Below are 18,860 nucleotides of genomic sequence, written 5' to 3' on the forward strand. Positions count from 1 at the left end.
TCATTATTGTAATGTTGTATAATTTTTAATGTTAATCTGTGGTTTAATTACCCAAGTTTGAGGTTTGAATAATAAAGTATTTCACGAGGACTTCCACAGTACACGTACACAGAACGGAACCAGTACAGATTCAAGATTCTATTAGTATCGAGTACAAAGAAGTCAACGATCTGAACCATCAAGAAAGGAAACCTATTTTGTTTCACAAGGAACAGATGTCGCGAATTATAATTTCGCGAAAACTTCTAACCAATTTCATAGTATTATAAATCATCTCTCCTTTTTAAATTGTAAACAATCGTACGGTATTCACACATGTAATTTTAATCTCCTTTTTGTAAACACATCCAATTCTTCATGCATGTAATTTTTTCTGTAAAATTGAAATTAGCTTTCATTTTAATCTTTTCTTTGTAAACACCTCGAATTCTTCACACATGTGATTTTTATCCTAGACATGCCCAATCCTCACTCATATAAATTCAATTCTAATAAACAGGAAGGTATTATTATCATTATTGTCGACTACTACTCTGTTAACCAATATTAATTCCTCCGGTCTTCTTTTTTATTATAAATTTCCTCTCTTTTTTATTCCTCGGTTTATTCATACTACGTTTTCGAAAAATAAAGGTTTATTAATCTTCCTACTGTATTGCAACTATTCGAATATCTACCAGACAAACCTTTCAACGAGAAAAAACTTATTGGTGCCACGAGCCGGGAACATGTCGAGCCACATTATTGCGAGCTTTCAACCGGCAAAGGAAAGGTTAGTCAGTCTTCTTAAAGAAGTAAATCAACTGGAGATCAAATCTCCAGAACCAAGTATGACAATAGATGAAAAAGAAGATTTTTATATAATAAGAAAAAGAGTGTTAGAAGATAAACTTCGAAGAATCCAATTATGCGTAACTACGCTTGAATCTATCAACGATAAATGGTTCACATATACTCAACAAATCGTCACAATGAAAAGAAGAGAAGAGGAGGAAAAATACAAAGCAGTAACAGAAGGCGACCAAGGAATATTTCAATTATTGCATGAAGGAAAGGAAGCGATAATAACACTAACAATGCACAAGGGTGAAGTCGACCAAAACCTAAAACAATTCTCAAAGGAGTTGACGAACAAACAAACGAAAGAAGAGGCAAAATTTACTCCTTCTTCAAATATTTCTTCAAGTATTAATGTAAATCTTCCCCATTTATCGCTCCCTACTTTCAATGGAGACCCTAAACTGTCGCGAATAATAATTTCGCGAAAACTTCTAACCAATTTCATAATATCATAAATCATATCTCCTTTTTACATTGTAAACAATCTTACGGTTTCAAAAATCATCTCTTCATAAATCTGGCTTCTTAAGATTTATTACTCATGTAATTTTATGCAAAATTGAAATTAGCTTTCATTTTAATCTCTTCTTTGTAAACACTTCAAATTCTTTACACATGTGATTTTAATCCTTTTTTTGTAAACACCTCCAATTCTTCACACATGTGATTTTTATCTTAGACACGCCCAACCTCACTCATATAAATTCAATTCTAATAAACAAAAGCATTCATTGCCATTATTGTCGACTACTGCTCTGTTAACCAAACTCAATTCCTCCGGTCTTATTTTTATTATAAATTCTCTTTTTTATTGCTCAGTTTATTAATAATACGTTTTCGAAAATAAAGGTTTATTAATCTTCCTACTGTACTGCAACTATTCGAATATCAACCTATCACGACATAAACAATGGCGACAATTTTGGAGCAGTTTTAACGCAGCAGTCCACACACGAGAAATACAAAAATTGAATTACTTGTACTCATGTCTTAAAGGAAAGGCTCTACAAGCAATATCTGGATATGATATAGCTCCAGAGAATTATGAAGTCATCAGAAAACTGCTCAATGAAAAGTATGGCGATCACTCAATAGCAACGACATTATTAAATAATAAACTCTAATCAATTAAAAGAAATGAACGCTTTAGGAGAAAGCCTGGAACATTCAAATGTCGAAATTTTGGTCTAGAGTAAATTACCATCATGAATATTAAATAAAATATATAAACATAAGAAGAAGGACATGCCTTGGTCAATTCTCAAACTAAGAAACTTTTTAACAAGTTTAGTTAATGTGAATGAACAGATTAGAAACTGTCAACATTCACTCACTCAACTCAATATTAAATCTACAACTAACAAACCGGAACAAAAACAATCCCGGAGGAACTTCAGCACTGTCGACAATAAAAGATAATCAAAATACTTCGAAAACTACAACAACGAAAAGACGACTATGTGTATTCTGCAATCAAGATCATTGGGACAGCGAATGCGTGAACTACACGACTCTCAATGCTCGACTTAATCGTCTCAAAGTATTAAAGAAATGTACTATTTGTCTTAGAGACAGTCACAAAGGACAGAATTGTAATGTCAAAAAACAATGTTTTTATTGCAAAAGCTTACATAATAGTGCTTTATGTAATAAAAGGAATTCACTTTCTTTGAACAATACAGTGTATCAAAGAAATGAAGAGCAAGAAAAAATCGTACCTTCGAAAGAAAGGAATTGTTCAACTTTTCTTTATAACTCGACATTTACAAATCGATCCAAAGGGACAAAAGAAACTTTACTTATGCAAGGTGATAAAAGTCTTCAATCCATTACAACCTCAACTACAACAAAATGCCCTTGCATTATTTGATATTGGATTACAACTCTCCTTCATCTCCAAAAAATTATCACGTCAATTAAAGTTAACCGAAACAGAAACTCAAATTATCAGAATAGCTCCATTTGGTATAAAGGAACCGAAATCATGTCGCATTGCTCGCATACAACTAAATGTGCTAACTACAGGAAGCGAAATCATACCATTACAAGCAAATATAATTGATTATCTAACGAACGAACTGCAGGTAGTGGAGACATCAAATGAACTTCAAATTCAAAATTTAACAAATTATTGGAAAAAACTTGACGTATTGATTGGAGCTGACTATTTTTTCAAATTTATTAGTCTACGAGAAATCAAAGAATTAAAATCAGGGCATATGTTGGTTTAATCAAAAGTTGGTCTTATGATTGCTGGAAGTGGAGATATTAAGATACTTTGCAAGAACGAATTATATGCTAAAGAAGTAGTATATTCTACAAACGCCAATATTAACTCGGAGCTAGAAAATTTTTGGAAATTAGAGACGATTGGTATCCAAGAATCACCTCAAGATGATGATGATGATGATCAAGCTTTAAAGCATTTCAAACGGACCATCATCAAGCAGGGTGGAAGATACCAGGTTTGTTGGCCATGGAAAGACTCCAAACAAAAATTAAGCAATAATTATGGATTATGCTTGGGACGATTGAAGAATTTGATCAACCGCCTACAACATAATTCAAATCTCCATTCATATCATCAAATACTTATGGATCAACTACATCCGGGTATAATTGAAGAAGTACCTCCAAAGGATGAGGTAAGCATTATTCATTACTTACCACATCATGAAGTATTAACTCCTAGTAAATCAACAACTAAATTAAGAATAGTATATGATGCCTCAGCACATCACAAAGGTTTTAAAAGCTTAAATGAAGTACTATATCGAGGTCCAGTAATGTTACCGGATTTAGTTGGAATAATATTACGTTTTCGGATGATGAGAATAGTAATAACCGCTGATATCGAAAAGGTATTTTCACAACTAGAACTACAAAATGAGGAAAGAAATTGTACATGTTTTCTTTGGTTAGATGATATTGATAAAGAACTAACCAATGAAAATATAAAATGTTACCGATTTAAGAGAGTTCCTTTTGGAGTAATATCCTCACCTTTCTTATTATCAGCAACATTAAATTACCACCTAGAAAATCATAGTAGTGAATTGGCATGGGAGATAAGAAAGAACTTATACGTGGACAACGTTATTATATCAGCTAATGGAACAGAAGAGGCTTTATATAAATATGAAAGAACGAAAGAAATTTTTGGTGAAGCATCAATGAACATAAGAGAATTTCTTTCAAACGACGAAGAATTTGATGAAAGAATACCTGAATGCGACTTTCAAGCCAAACAAACCAGGAAAATTTTCTCGGTCTTAAATGGAATATGAAAGAGATATTATCCGTGTGATACTGAAACCAAGGCAGGTATTAGCTAACAACAGCTGTAATTGGATTTCTGGAGTACCCTTTAATATTTCTGAAAAATGGAATTGTGAAGAAATTATTAACAAAAATGCTACATATCACAAAATGGATGTGTACACACGCACCCATATAAGAATACCAGCTAGAAAATGTAGCAACATTACACGGACTGTATGCACGAAAGCTTTTCTTAGAATATCACTATCGGTAGTATCAGACCATATGTCTACTACCGCAACTTCCTCACAATTCTGCAGATATTTAAATGTTCGAAAACGAATGTACGGAATTGGACTAATTCAGTCTTCTCCTAATCAATGGATAACGAATAAGGAAATACAATACTCCTATGGATGGTTAGGAGTCAACTATCAACCAACATCAAATTTCATATTAACCCAAGGAGAAATTCTCCTCTACGAGGGGGGGGTTAGTTTCTAACCTTGAGGATATAAAAGACTGTTCGACACAAAAGGGTGAATGCATAACGAATACTAGCATTATCATATGGAATAGCAATGATACGACCAATCATTGTTTATATCGAAAGATCGGAAGATTCAAGGCTACAAAGTATAACAACCACTTCATCATCGATGAGATACAAGCATCGCTTATAATTGATAAACCTCCCCCCCCCCCCTATATTAAACATTTAATGCAGGGCGATATAGTTATTGAACTAGACGTTGAAGATGACTCCAACTCTACTACAAAATTCAAACGAAGAGTAACAAATAAACTATTGATGATGGAAAAGTCTCCGGATAGAAAGTACGATCTTGAAAATGTAAAACTTCAATACCTTTCTGATTCACTAAGACAAGAATTCTTTCAACAACTTAAAGAAACACAGCAGAGAAGTTGCCAAAACAGAAATAACTTATTACTTTTGATCAAATGGCTATCAATCAGCAATCCTACCCTTGCCACGAAACTAATACTTCAAAGAAACGATGTGATAGCTAAAAGAATTAAGGGAAATTTGATGGTAACTGCTTGTAAATGTGGACGAATAGCAATCAAAAATATCGAATTCAGAGGGAGTTTAATAAGCAATTTTGAAATTGAAAAAATTAACGTTGAATTAGAAAACCTAACTCAAACCCAAAAAACAATTAATTCAATACCACATCAAATGAAGGATGAACTCTTTTGGCAAGAAATCTCTGAAGAAGGAGAAAAATTTGTTGAACAAATAAAAAAGGAATTCAATCTGTGTGACTATATTAATTGTTTTAATTATTCTTAAAATAATAAATGATAATAAAAAATGAATAAAAACATAGTAACTTAAGCAATCATTAATAAGGAGAAGAGAAAAGATAACAGATGTGAAGGAGAGTTTGGTATTAATCAGTTGAAATGGCCGGACAATATGAGAGTCTGATAAGTGGATACTGCTATTATTCGTACGTTTTTGGAAACAAAAATTGAAAAAGTTATTGTTTTCGTTTGATCCTTTATTGCTATTAACAGTATACATCGGGACGTGCAAAGCATTTGAGATTTTGTTGTCGTTTTCGAAAATCTTTTATTGCAAATTTTATCCAATTTGTAAAAAACTTAATGTCTTTGTATGAATTTCGGTTTCTATGTTGATATGTTCAGATAAATTTATAAAACCGTATATTGTATGGAAATATGTTATTGCAAAAGCATTTCTTAAATCTATTTTTTATATGTCTTTTTTTTGTGATTCATTACTCCAAAAAGAAAAAAAAAGCCGACCTCTTTGATTTGTATTTCTTTTTTAACTGATCTAAAAACTGATCTATTTCCTTATGATCTTTTGGCCTTTCTTTTGACCTGTGTTTCTTTACTGATCTACTGATCTGATCTGTATTTCTTTTATGATTCATTACTCCAAAACTGATCGCTACTTCCTTATCAAAAATTAGAACAAATCCTGAATTTTGGCCTTAAGTTGCTCATTATTTATGTGAGGAATGATATTTGTTTGAAATCAGTTTACCAACCTCTTAACAATTGAAATTACTCTCCATTAACATTTATAATTTTACAACAATAAATAAGATGCTACAACGCCTTAGACTAATGAAAGTAATGAATATCCGGGAGTTCTAATATTGAAGTCAGTTAAGAAAATATTGCGCTTAGAAGAATGCAATATTATTGTTTTACAAGTGTTTATTGTATTTGCATCACATTATTCATTAATAGCGTTGTTCCAAAACACGCACAGTGAAAAAGCCATAAACGGGTTTGTGATCAGAAGCATTTTCTTCCCATAAGCAATCATATTTTGCAGGTCTTATCCGACTTGACTCTTTTGCATAATACAAAATTCGATCCTAAAAATTGACAGCTGATATAAAATGAAACAGTGAAATAAGTTCGTATCGTTCAATGCGCCTAAAATCATACCGTATATGATGGAATCCGATCGTTAACATAATTGTTGGTACCAAGAATAAACTTATGCGTTGGTGGGAACTTAATATAAGCCTCACTAAAACCTTCAAAAATATTACCTGAAAATAGAATGTATTGCTTAAAACCTCTTGAAAACCTGAACAATTAATCTTAATGAAGATTTTTGGGAAAATAAACGATTCAGAAACAAACCTTTACACCTCTCCAGTGTCAACTCATCGTCAATGAGTAATTGATCGAAGAAGGAATCTGCCATATTTTGTTGCTTTTTGTTTTGTGAATCCAATGCATCAATTCGCTCCCTACTTTGAAGCCGAAAATTCAAATCACCAAACCAGAAAACCTGTGAGAATTTGAATTTCAACGATAATTCTATATGAACACGGTTCCCTCAAGCATTGCTGTAATCAATAATGGAACAAAATGACACTCCTCTTTTTCCCTCTTTCTTCTGAAACGATCAAACACAATATAAATTGCAAAATAATAATTCAGTTGGTATTAACATAAAATAAAAAGATATTATCGATACTTACACAATCAGCTTGTTTCACTCCTGAACAAGGCAGCGCTGAAAATCGCAGCGAATCACAGATTTTGGAGTAATCACATATACGATTTAACACTGGTCCATCTGAAATAATTCTGAATCTTTATACTATAATACTGACAAATAGATGAGGATTAATCCTAACTGAACCGATCAATATGGAGTTATGCTAACTTTTGCGTCATGATAATTCTAATTGGAAACACCGTTCAAACCATCCTCCAATTTATCCAACACATTTAATCCTGCTTTTGATCCTTGAACTGATCCCAACAAACTGTCCTCCTATTTATCCAACATATTTAATCCTGCTTTTGATCCGTGAACTGATCCAATAAACTGTGTGCTTAATTTCTAATTTGCTTATCTCTGCTCACTAATAAGTATTATAAACAAAACTGACGAGTCATGTGACAGGTTACAAAAATAACTGATGCTTGGAAAATCCGAAAGAAAACGGCAATCGCTCCTTTCGTTCGAACCGGCTTAACAATTGGACTACAGGAAATGAACTGCCATTCTGGAGCTGTAAAATAAGGTTGAATTCCAGAGGCAAATAAGTAAATGAAACTTGAAAGTGGCTGACTTATATCCGAACAATTGTATAAATCAGTTAAGATCTTTGAAAATTTCGAATTTAAATCATATTTCAGGTTCCATTAAGTTTTAGATTTTCAAAATGCAAAGTGTTCTGGAGTATTTCACTAACAGATAAAATAAAATGACAAACTTGAAGTGTATGCAACCAAAGGCTCTCGAATAAAAACAATCACCATTTGCGACCACTTCCGTACCCAACAAAATATCAGATGTGTGTCTGCAACAACTTCGGCCAGCGATTTTACTGTTTCTTGATGATAATATCTAAAATTTAAAAGTTTGTTCCAGCTTTTTCCGCTTTTCTGTTTTTAAAACTAAAAAACCAATAATACAATAAGCTGGAAAAAAAAAAAAAAGTAACGCATTTATTGATGGAAGCTCTTGAAAACATAAGCAAATCAGATCAGCTCTATCTGCAGGTCGTTCATTTGTAATCAATTTCCCAATTTTCGACAAATGATTTTGTGACTAAAAATATTGTTTAACTAACGCATAAATTATCTGGGTTTAAGATTATATAAAATATAAGAAACTCTTAATAACTCGAAATAATTCGGATTTATTAAAGTTGTAGAGAAATTTATAGATTCAATGAAAAAAGAAAACTGTAATAACCCTTGAGGCTACATTCCAAGTTAAACACATCACAGTAACTGTTCCATCAGGTATCAAATCCTTTAGTCGATCCACTTCCGGGATAGTAACTCCACCGGGACCAAGTACTGTTATTCTAAAAAACTTGATGAGTGGAGCGAAACAACGGCAACAATAAGCTGGGATAAAAGTGAGGAGAGATAAGTTGTCCTATTGTTCTTGCTAATAACTTTGGCAATCGTTTCTTTGATTTTCTCATTCTTGATTACGAAAAATTAATTTTGGTCCTGGAAAAAAAGGCGTAAAATAAAGCGTGAAACTCCTTTTTTTTCTGGATCTCTGTTATTGTGTTAAAGATTTTGCAAAAAATCTCATTTAATTCCGATATTCTAAATTAAATATGATTATTTTCAGTTCTGTTCCAAAAAATTTGTGAATAATGTGTAGACTGACCTGAGCTGTGAATGTTTAACGTCATATGTAAAATACTGGTTCGTTGCAGCTTCACTGGTAAGCGCTATGCTCTCCTCCAGGGCACCATCCTCAATACTACCTGATTCTGGACTTTCCGGACTTGAAACTGCAATCTTAATGTAGAAAGTTAAGCGAAAATTCCATTTTGTGTTATCAGAAAAGAAACTTTTTAACATTCACGAAAACAATGCTTAGATATTCAAAATGTCAAGGATGATGAATGTTGGAAAATCAAACATATTCTGATTAGTAGTGAAAATGAGCTTAAACTTGAGCGGCATTTTTCAAATACTGGTAATTTTAAATATAATAATAATGCTTAATGTTGGTAAAAACTACTGATATTGTCATGATTATCAGTGTTATCTAGTTAAATCACTGCATCACTCTGAAGGCAATAGCGCTTTGCACGAGGCAAATGCACATTTTCTGAATTATTCAGTTCGAAAATATATCCATTTGTACTTTTTTATAGATATCCTCATTGAAAGAAATAAAGTAGTATTGAATGATTGATAACTATGATGACATTAAGAGATAGATGCCTACCGTTTTCATCTGGAGAGTGATCTTTAGTAGACGATGTGATAGTAAAGTGATGTATATGTGACGTGAATGATTCGATTCGTTTTAAGGAAGAGTCCTCAACAATCATCTTCTTATCATTATCCTGGCAAACCATTTTTTTCTTGATAATATTGTTTAGCTTTTCTAACTGCGTTAAGTCTCGAATTAGAATTACGACTAAATTTAAGTAATAAAATATCAAACATAGGAAACTCGACAATTACAGTTGCAACAGATGAAGACGAAATTGCTTGAACTGTTGTCAGACTTTCAGTTACCCGAGTTGCCAAAGATCGTACACGATTGGTCATTCAGAAAACTGTGGAAAAATAGGAGCATTAAATATAAAAACACATCAAATCCAAAAAGAAATTTGCATTAGCTGGTGCAAAAAAACTCCGAAAAACTTGCATTATCCTAGAAATATAATACAGATAAACAGGAATTGTAATAATAATAACGTTGATTTAGTGACATGACCAGTATTCTTGAATCAAACTTTAATATGCAATGAGCATTTCATTATCTATAAAGGAAGGTTCACTATCTTTCGGTAAGGTAAAGTTAGGTTTTAAAATGAGAAGTTATTCAAGATAGGATAACTGAAGCACTGGGCTAGTCTTTGGCTGTATCTATTACCAATTATTGCACTGGTCCCAAAAATATTTTATTTTAGACATAGATGAAGTATGTAAATCCAATAAGTTCTAACAAATATTTGGTGATGCAGTGAGATAAGCAAATAGCTTGGCATAAAGTGTCCGATTCAACGACGCAAAGAAATGTTCCAAAAAAAAATTTTATTTCATGTATCAAACACAAAAACGCAATAAAATTTTTTTAGTTCAAAAAACGATAAATGAAGTACATAAAAATCAACATTCTAAAAATAGCTTCGTGCTCATCAAGAAAAAAAAAATGATTCTAGACCCGGACAACAAAAAGATTTAAATTTCTAGATTTGCATTTCGAATTGAAATAGGGCAGAATATTTTCAACAAATGACAAATAGAATTTGATGTAAATTAGGAAATCAGAATGAGCGGGTTAAAGAAATTATTTGAAGCGACTTGAAGTATGGAAGAAATAGAGCGGTATGATTAACTAAATAAAAAAGAAAGCTATGACGAACTAATTCAAAAACTGTATTCCAAAAGCAGTAAAAAAGTCAACATCAAAACTAAAAAAAAATTTCTTTTCTACTTACTAAATATACAATGATCTAAATAACTCCGGAATAAACTCAATTTCTCAACCATATGTTTCGGACAGCGAGTATTATGATGAGTTAACCAATGGTATCAACTCCCGAAAAGCACTGTTTTCATCAATTTTCTCACTCTTCGATTCGAACAAATAAGCACGTTGAATAGCCAGAAATGTAGCCTTTGCAACTGGGCCTAATGTCCTGTAGCTGGATGCTGATGTATAACAATCTTGGATGCCACCTAAGTGCAGCAACTTTTGTACTATAGGTGGTGCACTAACACCAGTACCGCGTGGAGCTGGATAAAGTGTTACTCGAACATCACAGTAACGAACCATTATCTAAACAAGCTTTCATCCAATTAAAATTCCTAAGATTTTAACTTTTACTACATTCCATTATTTCGTTTCAAAATAAATTTGTTATAGGGTGTAACGTTGAAAAATCAGTAACAGTAGGCTGTTTAGATTGCAAGGAAAACAGGCATAGTAAGTACCTTGCAGGGTATAGTATGAGGTAAGCCATGTTCCGTGTGCCAATAGGCTCGTCGTACAGGCACCACTGCTGTCTTTGCACGATAAATTGCAAGTCTGATCGCGGTGCTGACACGTTTTGCACACTGCATCCCAAGACCCACGTGCCCATTCTTGTCACCAATAGCAACAAACGCTCGAAATCGAGTGCGCAACCCATTTCGAACTTCCTTTTGTACCGGAAGAATCTTCAATACCTGCTCCTTCAGATTTGGTACTAATAGATCCACAATTTGATATTCCTGCAATTCTTTTATTCCTTTCTCTTTCATTAAATTTTAACTGGCGCAGCTTTGAGTAGGAACCATCAATTCGAAAAGAATTAAGTAATCGTTTCTTTCGTTAGAGAGTTTTTTTTTTTTAAAGATTACCGACGATTATATATATAACTGGCTCAACACACTATATAAATTTCAAAACTGTGAAAGGAAACATAACCTTGGATTCAGAAAATTGATATTCCTGCAGTATATTTATTAGATGCAGTAAAGTAATTGACTTTTCTCTAGAATATGATTAATACATTGAAGAAATAGTTAAAGGTGATATATGGATTTAGCAGCTTTAAAGTTTATAGCGATTGGTTTAAGTGTACTTGGCATGCTCGAGGCAGGTCTTCATGTAGCAAATATATTTTCTACTATGCTAACTGGTCTTACAAGAAACCCTAAATCGAAAGGTAAGATGAAAATTTAGTTTATGTTGGTACTGGCAGGATTGATTTTACGGGGTTGCTCGCGTTTGTTCTTGCAATGATGTTTGTTACTTAGCACATGTCAGTACAGTCAGGTCAACAGTATAGTCAAGCATACCATCAATTATTTCAAATGCCATACCAAATTTAAGACCAAAATTTTCCAGTCTTTCTGTTTCATAGCGCTAGCGTATTCTGGCAGTAAACTTTTCAACCCCTTGAGACTCGGTTACCTTTAGAAGTGTCAGCGCTTTGTTTGTTATTACCCAACCCAGCCTGTTTCCCTTTGATTTCTGTGTTATGTTTCATCTATATGCAGGTTCCTTTCAATTCTTCCTTTATTTCCCCCCAAGTTTCGCACTAATCATGAGGCTATTATTGAATGACAATGACAAGGTGACCAACTAGGATGGGTATCGATCTATGATAGATCTCTTCTATTGTAGCTACTCGTCCATCTTTTACCAAACGGCCAAGCTTTGTTACCGGAATCCATGGCTTATCCCAATCAATTGTTATACGACGTAAACCACTACCTATTCGCCGTGGTCCAGCACCTTGATTTCTCGTTGAACTGCAAGGTTTCTCAAGAATTTAGAAAATTGGAATTCTAAAAAGAGAAAGGGCTAATCTTATTTCTATCGCTAGTTTAACTATTAAATACGTTGAAAAATAAATATATACATTAATTTTCCGGTTTGGATGAATACCAAATAATAAATAAAAACTCATTTTCAAAGATTACATAATGTTGAAATCAGTTTTTTATTTTATTAATGTGCAGAATAGATTCCATAGCTTTACATTTTCAGGAAGTGCGAAGGCAAATTCTGGTGGAAAGAACATGGGAGAATTCAATTTCAAAAAAAACTTTTAGTGGGCCAGATAAGGTGCAAACTGACTCAGAGAGTGAAAATTTTGCTTTTAAGGTTTGCAACAAATGTAGCTTGAGTATTTCTTTCTCGTTGAGAAGTAGTTTAGTTTAAATACCTGGACCATCTTTCATCAAAACTACCGGTGTTGACGCTGCCGAAACCACCCTGAAATCCTCCTCGACGGTCCATTGTATAAAACCTGAACGAAAGTTCCAGAATGAAAGTCTCTCAGTAATGACTGTGTATAGTAATCTGATCACATAATAGATACATTTCAAAAATTGTCTATAAAATTCAATATGATTTTCGAGGAAAAATATTAATCTCAGTTAGTCAGAAAATTATTTAAACCCAATCACACACGGACAATAAAGTACTGGGACTGGGTAATAGTTTTAACTAAGTTTAGCAATAATAAAGCATACAAATAACAAATACATAGATAGGCTTCTGAAAAAAGAACCTTGTTGAAATCACTGGACACTGGGACATATAATGAGTCCACAAACACAGAAACACACACACACACACACACACATAGAAAGGAAGAAAGAGAAGAAGAGGGACGCAAGCCTAGTATGCGCAAGCAATCAATATAAAGTACTGGGACTTCTTCATTTAGATGCCTCATAATTAAAATGATTTTCCTAACCTTATGTTTTTTAAAAGTATCAGATGTTATCTGCACTACCACCAATACAACCCGCTCACAGCTTCTTTAGCAGTCCTGCAGAATCCATTGAGAAAAATGGAGAAAAAATATTCATAGCTTCAGCATGTAGAAGAGTAAAGAAAGAGGAGAAGGGGGTCACAAGCTCAATTTTCAAACTATATTTTTTGGGAACAATACTGCGAGATTACTGTCTTCCTAATTTTATAAATGACTAATTAATAGGAAATCTTAGCAAAACAATGCCATAAAATGGATGAGTGTTGTTGCATCAGGAGAGCAAGCGTTTATCATTACCATGGGAACACATTATGTGAGCAAATCTGAAACAGTTCTGAACAAATGACAGTTTTCAATTACTGTAGTCTTTTGCAAACCCTTGAATACTATTATTTTTAATTCAGAGAGGTACTATAATTTAAGTTTCGGACTTTTGAAGCTCAAAAATCACTAAATGGACATCCTTATCACTTCATACAAGACAATCTGTTATGGAAATGGTTGCGCTGCTTAGTGAAGAAATGAAATCAAAAAGACGACAATGTTTTGAAATATATTATAGTTTATGCCCACTATAAATGGAACACTGTCAAACAAAAACTATCAGAGAAAATCTTTTGCGTGTTGAAAACATTAATAAGTGGTTTCACGTTTCACTGCAGTATAAATTTCACGGAGAACGCAATCAAATTGAAAGAGGATTTCAATTAACCCATTGAAATCCAAAGAACTAGTGATTGGAACTCAGCTTGTATTGGTCAGCTATGAGAGCATTTGTAGCCAAACCGAAACAACGACAGATTCAGCTTAGTTCTCTGACTGTGAGGTAAATTCACACAAGACAGTTCATGAGGCTATCAGTGTTTCGCTTCTATGATGAGAATTAAAACTTTCGAGAGAGGATGAATAGCTACTATACATGGTAGTGGTGTATTAGATCTACTCCGTTCTAGGTCTCTTCTCTATCAACTCCCAGTGGTGACATCTGTCGCTTCACTACTTCCTCTCCTCTCGCAGCTGCCCCTTGTTAATAGGGAGTTTCCATTTGGGACACAAAATTGCATGGGGTTACGATATTGCACGCCGTAGCAGCTATTTGGCATAGGACGTCATCCTCAAATAGCCGTGTGAGTTTATATGGTGGCGAGGTTTGTGTAAGGGGTGGATAACATCTGATGGCATCGGAATGACCTGTTAGGATGGACTGGTGGACGGTGGCTGTTGATTGTTATGTGGTGTATTGGGTAAGCGAGATTCTATACCACTGAAATGGTGTTATGTCTTTTACAGTACGAAGGTTGTGTAAAAGAATTTGACGAAGTGAAATAAATTTGGTTTTTTTATAGCGTAACTGATTATCGTGTTGAGATATGTCAGCTGTGCTACGAACTTCAGCCTTATGAGAGCTCTGACTAATGCCATGTAACGAAGTTGGAGACGTCAAATAAGTCATTTCCTTCCTCTCCACTGGCTCATAAATATTAGAAGTTCGGTATTCTAATCAATAGATTTTGTACAAGTTTCGTGCGAGTTCCGTTTCCTTGTAGAGATGTTAAAGAATGCTTAACTTATTGAACTGAGGTGGTGTTTGGAAATCAGCTGGACTTTGAACATCATCCCACTTTGTTCCTACGGTGGGGATCAATTGAACAAATCATTTTTAGGGAGATATGCAAGTGAATACTGAAGATGTTACTGTGCCATGGGGTAGGGTACCAGATTCCCTGGATATACAGATGGGTCGCTGGCGCATGGCAGTATTTCAGGATGTTCAAGAAAGTTTTGATCACTCCAAGCTGTATTTCCTCTACGATCCGGTTGCAGATGAAAATTCAGGAACAACGTAAGTGAGAGCATTTTCCACTTTTGTTAGGCATTACTAGTAAAGTTGAGATTTTGTATCACTTTTCAAATATTGGTGAGACATGTACCGATAATTTCGCTTTTTAGTGGTGGGCGCAAAGGCAACCAAGGTTTGGTCATTTTCGATTTGTATCAGCGCTGCTTTACTCGGGAAATACCCATCTTTTGTGAAGGTACAAATCGCGAGTTTAATTGTTTAAGGGCTTTTAAAACTGCAGTAATTTGTTTTATCTAATTTACATTGGAGCCTTTGAAGTACATGCATATCTTCTTTCTTGCGCAGTATATTTGTGATTTCTTCAGGAACACCTAAATTTATATTTGCATTGAAGTGTCCGTCATCTTCCGGAGGTTCCTCATTTATCATTACCTGTACCGCCAATAGATATGGTCATACTGGGGTTGGTTGTTGTCTTTTTGTACTTTTTAAATTTTTGAATTCATGTAATATGATGGAAGTTTTAGGAACATATGGAGTAATGGATGCAAAAAGCTATTGTGATGTAAAAAAGTATTGGAAGTTTTGTTAAGAAGGATAAAAGTTAAAGCAGCTGGGAAAGCTGCGACCACTTATGAGGGATATTCAGCTTATTAGCTCAGTAAAGAGTTAAATAATGTTTTTCAAATTCTTTTTTCATTTCACTTGTATTTGGATATTTCTTCGTTTCAGTTATTACTCTATAGAATTAATTTAACACGTGATGGGATGAATTTGGAAAGCGGACCAAGAGCACTGTTGTCAAATTTTATAACAGTCACTGATACATTCATCGTTTCGATGCGTGAAGATGCACCTGAAGTTGTGCTGATGACTGCTCCTGGTCTTACTGTTTGGCGAATCAGTTGTCTCACCGAACTGCCTTCCAGCCCAATCGAATCATTTTCAGTCTCAGGGGCAGACCTCAATCATTATTATGATGCTTACCTAAGCCAAGGGTCTGATTTCGCTCCACTTTTTTGAACACGAAACATGAGAAATTGATGAAATTGATTTTAACTATTCTATCAAAATTATTAAATTTCCAATTTCCGTCATATTTCTGTTCTTTTTTTTTATTTCGGTGAAATCCATAATTACAGTTGCAGTTTTCGTAGTGTAAAAATTTGTTTTTGCATTATTCACTGTTTTTTCTTTTTTCAGGAAAATATATTTTCTGTCTCAGTCACCTGATGGACATTTCGATCATTCTCGAGTCCACGTTCTTGAAATCACAGGACAGCGTAAGTTACATACAGTAATGTGTAGTCCTGATCCTGTGCGTGGTGCACCATGCGCTCGTAAGCAGGCTGCTATTGATTCAGTGGCAGGTATGTTAAATAGTTAATCTTTTTACCCTTTTCATTTCATTCATATAAACTTTCTATAACACCACTTTACTATTTGTTTATTATTCATCAAAAATTTTTAGAAGCACAGTTTATAGGATACATTTTACTTGCTGGTGGCGAGATCAGTTATGATGGCTCGGTATCTCGTCTTGTTGATTATTGGTTTGTTGATCTTTCAACTTTCATATGGCAACAAATTCCTGCAGAAATGCCAATTCCTTTGATTGAACCACGCCTTACGGCCACAAATTCAGGTTAACTCCATAGTATGTAATGTTAATTTACATCACTTTTATCAGTTGTTCTGAAAGGTTTAGACACTCATTTAGTAATTGTAGATACAAGGGGAAATTTTTTGAAGCTGAGTCATACTATGCACTCTAATAATCCAACGATTATGATTTTTCCAGGAAGCATTTATTTGTGGGGTGATTTTGATCAGCCAATGCCAGGTATGCCAAACGGAACACATCTGCGTATTCTGAAAATAACCGGATTTGGAAGCATTAAACCACCTCCTTATGACGAAGCATCCAAAAAACCTACTTCACCTCCGTTTATTCCACAAGAGCCGTATCCAACGAACCCTGTAGATGGATCATTTCCATCATATCCAAGTCTTGGTTTTATGCCGGGTAGGAACACGTCGAGTATGGCTCCTTATCCACCAAGTAATTCTTCCCATCCACAAAATAATTTCTCGTACTCACCAAATCAACCCTTTTGTCCATCAGGACAAGCAACATATCCTCAAGAGCAACAGCGACAGTGTTACCCGGAGTCGGCACCTTATTCTCAGAATCGTCAGAGCACTTATCAAGACGGTACGCCGCAGCAGACGTGCGGTATTGCTCCTGGGCCGTTTAGTGGTCAGCATGCTTATTATCCTCCACAGGAAAAGCAGAACTGCTGTCTTCAGTGAGCAGAGTTTGTATTAGCCATTCCAAGTATTTTACTTACATGTGAATAATATGATTCTTTAAGCCGGTATTTTATCTTTAATGATTTTGATAGACCTTCTAATATTTTAATAGCTCCTGAAGTTTTCAACATGTGTTTAGCTTAACGAAAGACACAATCCTTATATTTTAACATAAATCTGTCTTTTTATTATTTTTTTCTGTACTTCTTCCTTTATTGTTTCTATGCTACATTGTGTTGGTATTCATATGTATTCTTTATTCTTAAAACTCTAAAGTTATAAATTCCTATTAGCTCCATTTTTTGTATTATTTCTGTCCCGCTGCGTTTTCTGCAGTTTTTATTTTAGTACGAACTTTTATATCTGAAATACAGATTTTTGCAACTGAAAGTTCGCGTCTTTTCATTGTTTTGCTTATTATAAAGGATTATCGGAAGTCACGAAAACTGCCACTTAGCTGCACGGTCAGTAATATAGCAACACATAGTTAAAAATATGGTTATGTTTCTTTTTGAAGAAAAAATACCTGCTTATCCCCTTTTTGAAAAATAAAGAATGAGAGAGGTAACCACACTGTTTTTGTTTTACTAATTTTCATTCATTCCAAGCTATTGTTTTAGTCGGGAACTTATTTCAACATATTTGAGCTCAATTTTTAATTCATACTGTCCCTCTTTTTTCTCACTTATTTTCATTATCTCAGCTCCTTGCGTTCCTTTTCTTGATAATTGGAGGTGCAGTGTCCCACCCAGTTCACTTAACCATTTTCATGTAGATTTTCTAACTTTATGCTCCTCTTGTTTGATTCTGATGTTTTCACGTATTTGTTATACCATTCTTAGGTTAACAGTTAAAGTTCCGATTAATTGATCGTTTAGTATGGCATTACAAGAAGTTTCATTACATGGATGTAGCTTAAGTTTTTATTTCCTTTGGATTTAGAGTATCCAATGCTTATATAGGTACTATCTATAAGATTAAAATAAATGTCAAAGTTTTAGGGTTTTCAAGAAATGCATGGTGATTTTAAATTGAAAGTACTTGCCATAATAAAAACGAACTTTTTATTCATTAAGGTAGCATTTCTAAAGATTTTTCAAATCCTCTACAACTTTCGAAAGGAGGTGGAGTATAAGAAATGTTGCAGATTAGTTGAACGTGACGCAAAATCTGTATTTTTGTTGTTTGAAAAATCGTTTGAAGACAGCGATATTTGGGAGTTTGAATTAATGTGGTTAACATAGCATCACTGCTATCAGCATCAGTGTGGTATGTTTCCCGAAATACTTCAAAAAATAGGGGATTTATGAGGCGACAGAGATTTTTTAACCAAGTTGAAAGGGTTTCTCATAGAGTTTTGTTACAGTTGTGGATGGCGAATAGACAGCAAGTATTGACTTTTGTGTATAAGCTGAGTGCTC

General features: G+C 34.0%; 4 protein-coding genes across 6 annotated transcripts; 1 reads left to right on the plus strand and 3 right to left on the minus strand.

Moving 5' to 3' along the window:
• Positions 1-4,262: 4,262 nt before the first annotated feature.
• Positions 4,263-4,699, minus strand: Bm17919 (Uncharacterized protein; the record flags this gene model as incomplete). Its single annotated transcript, XM_043073575.1, has 2 exons — positions 4,263-4,415; positions 4,607-4,699. The coding sequence occupies 2 exons, from the start codon at positions 4,697-4,699 to the stop codon at positions 4,263-4,265; spliced, it is 246 nt and encodes an 81-aa protein (XP_042929509.1).
• Positions 4,700-6,341: 1,642 nt separating this feature from the next.
• Bma-inpp-1 (Uncharacterized protein) lies at positions 6,342-9,657 on the minus strand (the record flags this gene model as incomplete). 2 transcript variants are annotated; one of them, XM_043073576.1, is made up of 11 exons in its annotated part: positions 6,342-6,479; positions 6,553-6,659; positions 6,754-6,904; positions 7,098-7,195; positions 7,515-7,637; positions 7,842-7,975; positions 8,073-8,179; positions 8,327-8,441; positions 8,759-8,885; positions 9,329-9,422; positions 9,571-9,657. In XM_043073576.1, the coding sequence occupies 11 exons, from the start codon at positions 9,655-9,657 to the stop codon at positions 6,342-6,344; spliced, it is 1,281 nt and encodes a 426-aa protein (XP_042929510.1). The 2 variants fall into 2 exon arrangements, with proteins under 2 accessions (XP_042929510.1, XP_001899476.2); XM_001899441.2 differs by having other exon boundaries at positions 9,329-9,449.
• Positions 9,658-10,624: 967 nt separating this feature from the next.
• Positions 10,625-13,147, minus strand: Bm10969 (Uncharacterized protein; the record flags this gene model as incomplete). Of its 2 annotated transcripts, XM_043073577.1 has the most annotated exons (5): positions 10,625-10,894; positions 11,050-11,328; positions 12,186-12,354; positions 12,771-12,854; positions 13,119-13,147. In XM_043073577.1, the coding sequence occupies 5 exons, from the start codon at positions 13,145-13,147 to the stop codon at positions 10,625-10,627; spliced, it is 831 nt and encodes a 276-aa protein (XP_042929511.1). The 2 variants fall into 2 exon arrangements, with proteins under 2 accessions (XP_042929511.1, XP_001899475.1); XM_001899440.1 differs by lacking the exon at positions 13,119-13,147 and having other exon boundaries at positions 12,771-12,844.
• Positions 13,148-14,995: 1,848 nt separating this feature from the next.
• On the plus strand, positions 14,996-17,439 carry Bm3463 (Uncharacterized protein; the record flags this gene model as incomplete). The annotated part of the gene is made up of 7 exons (XM_043073578.1): positions 14,996-15,168; positions 15,276-15,361; positions 15,492-15,589; positions 15,859-16,124; positions 16,330-16,496; positions 16,613-16,771; positions 16,928-17,439. The coding sequence occupies 7 exons, from the start codon at positions 14,996-14,998 to the stop codon at positions 17,437-17,439; spliced, it is 1,461 nt and encodes a 486-aa protein (XP_042929512.1).
• Between the last annotated feature and the right edge of the window lie 1,421 nt (positions 17,440-18,860).

The sequence above is a fragment of the Brugia malayi genome, assembly GCF_000002995.4.
Source record: "Brugia malayi strain FR3 genome assembly, contig: Bm_v4_ChrX_scaffold_001, whole genome shotgun sequence".
Classification (NCBI taxonomy): domain Eukaryota; kingdom Metazoa; phylum Nematoda; class Chromadorea; order Rhabditida; family Onchocercidae; genus Brugia; species Brugia malayi.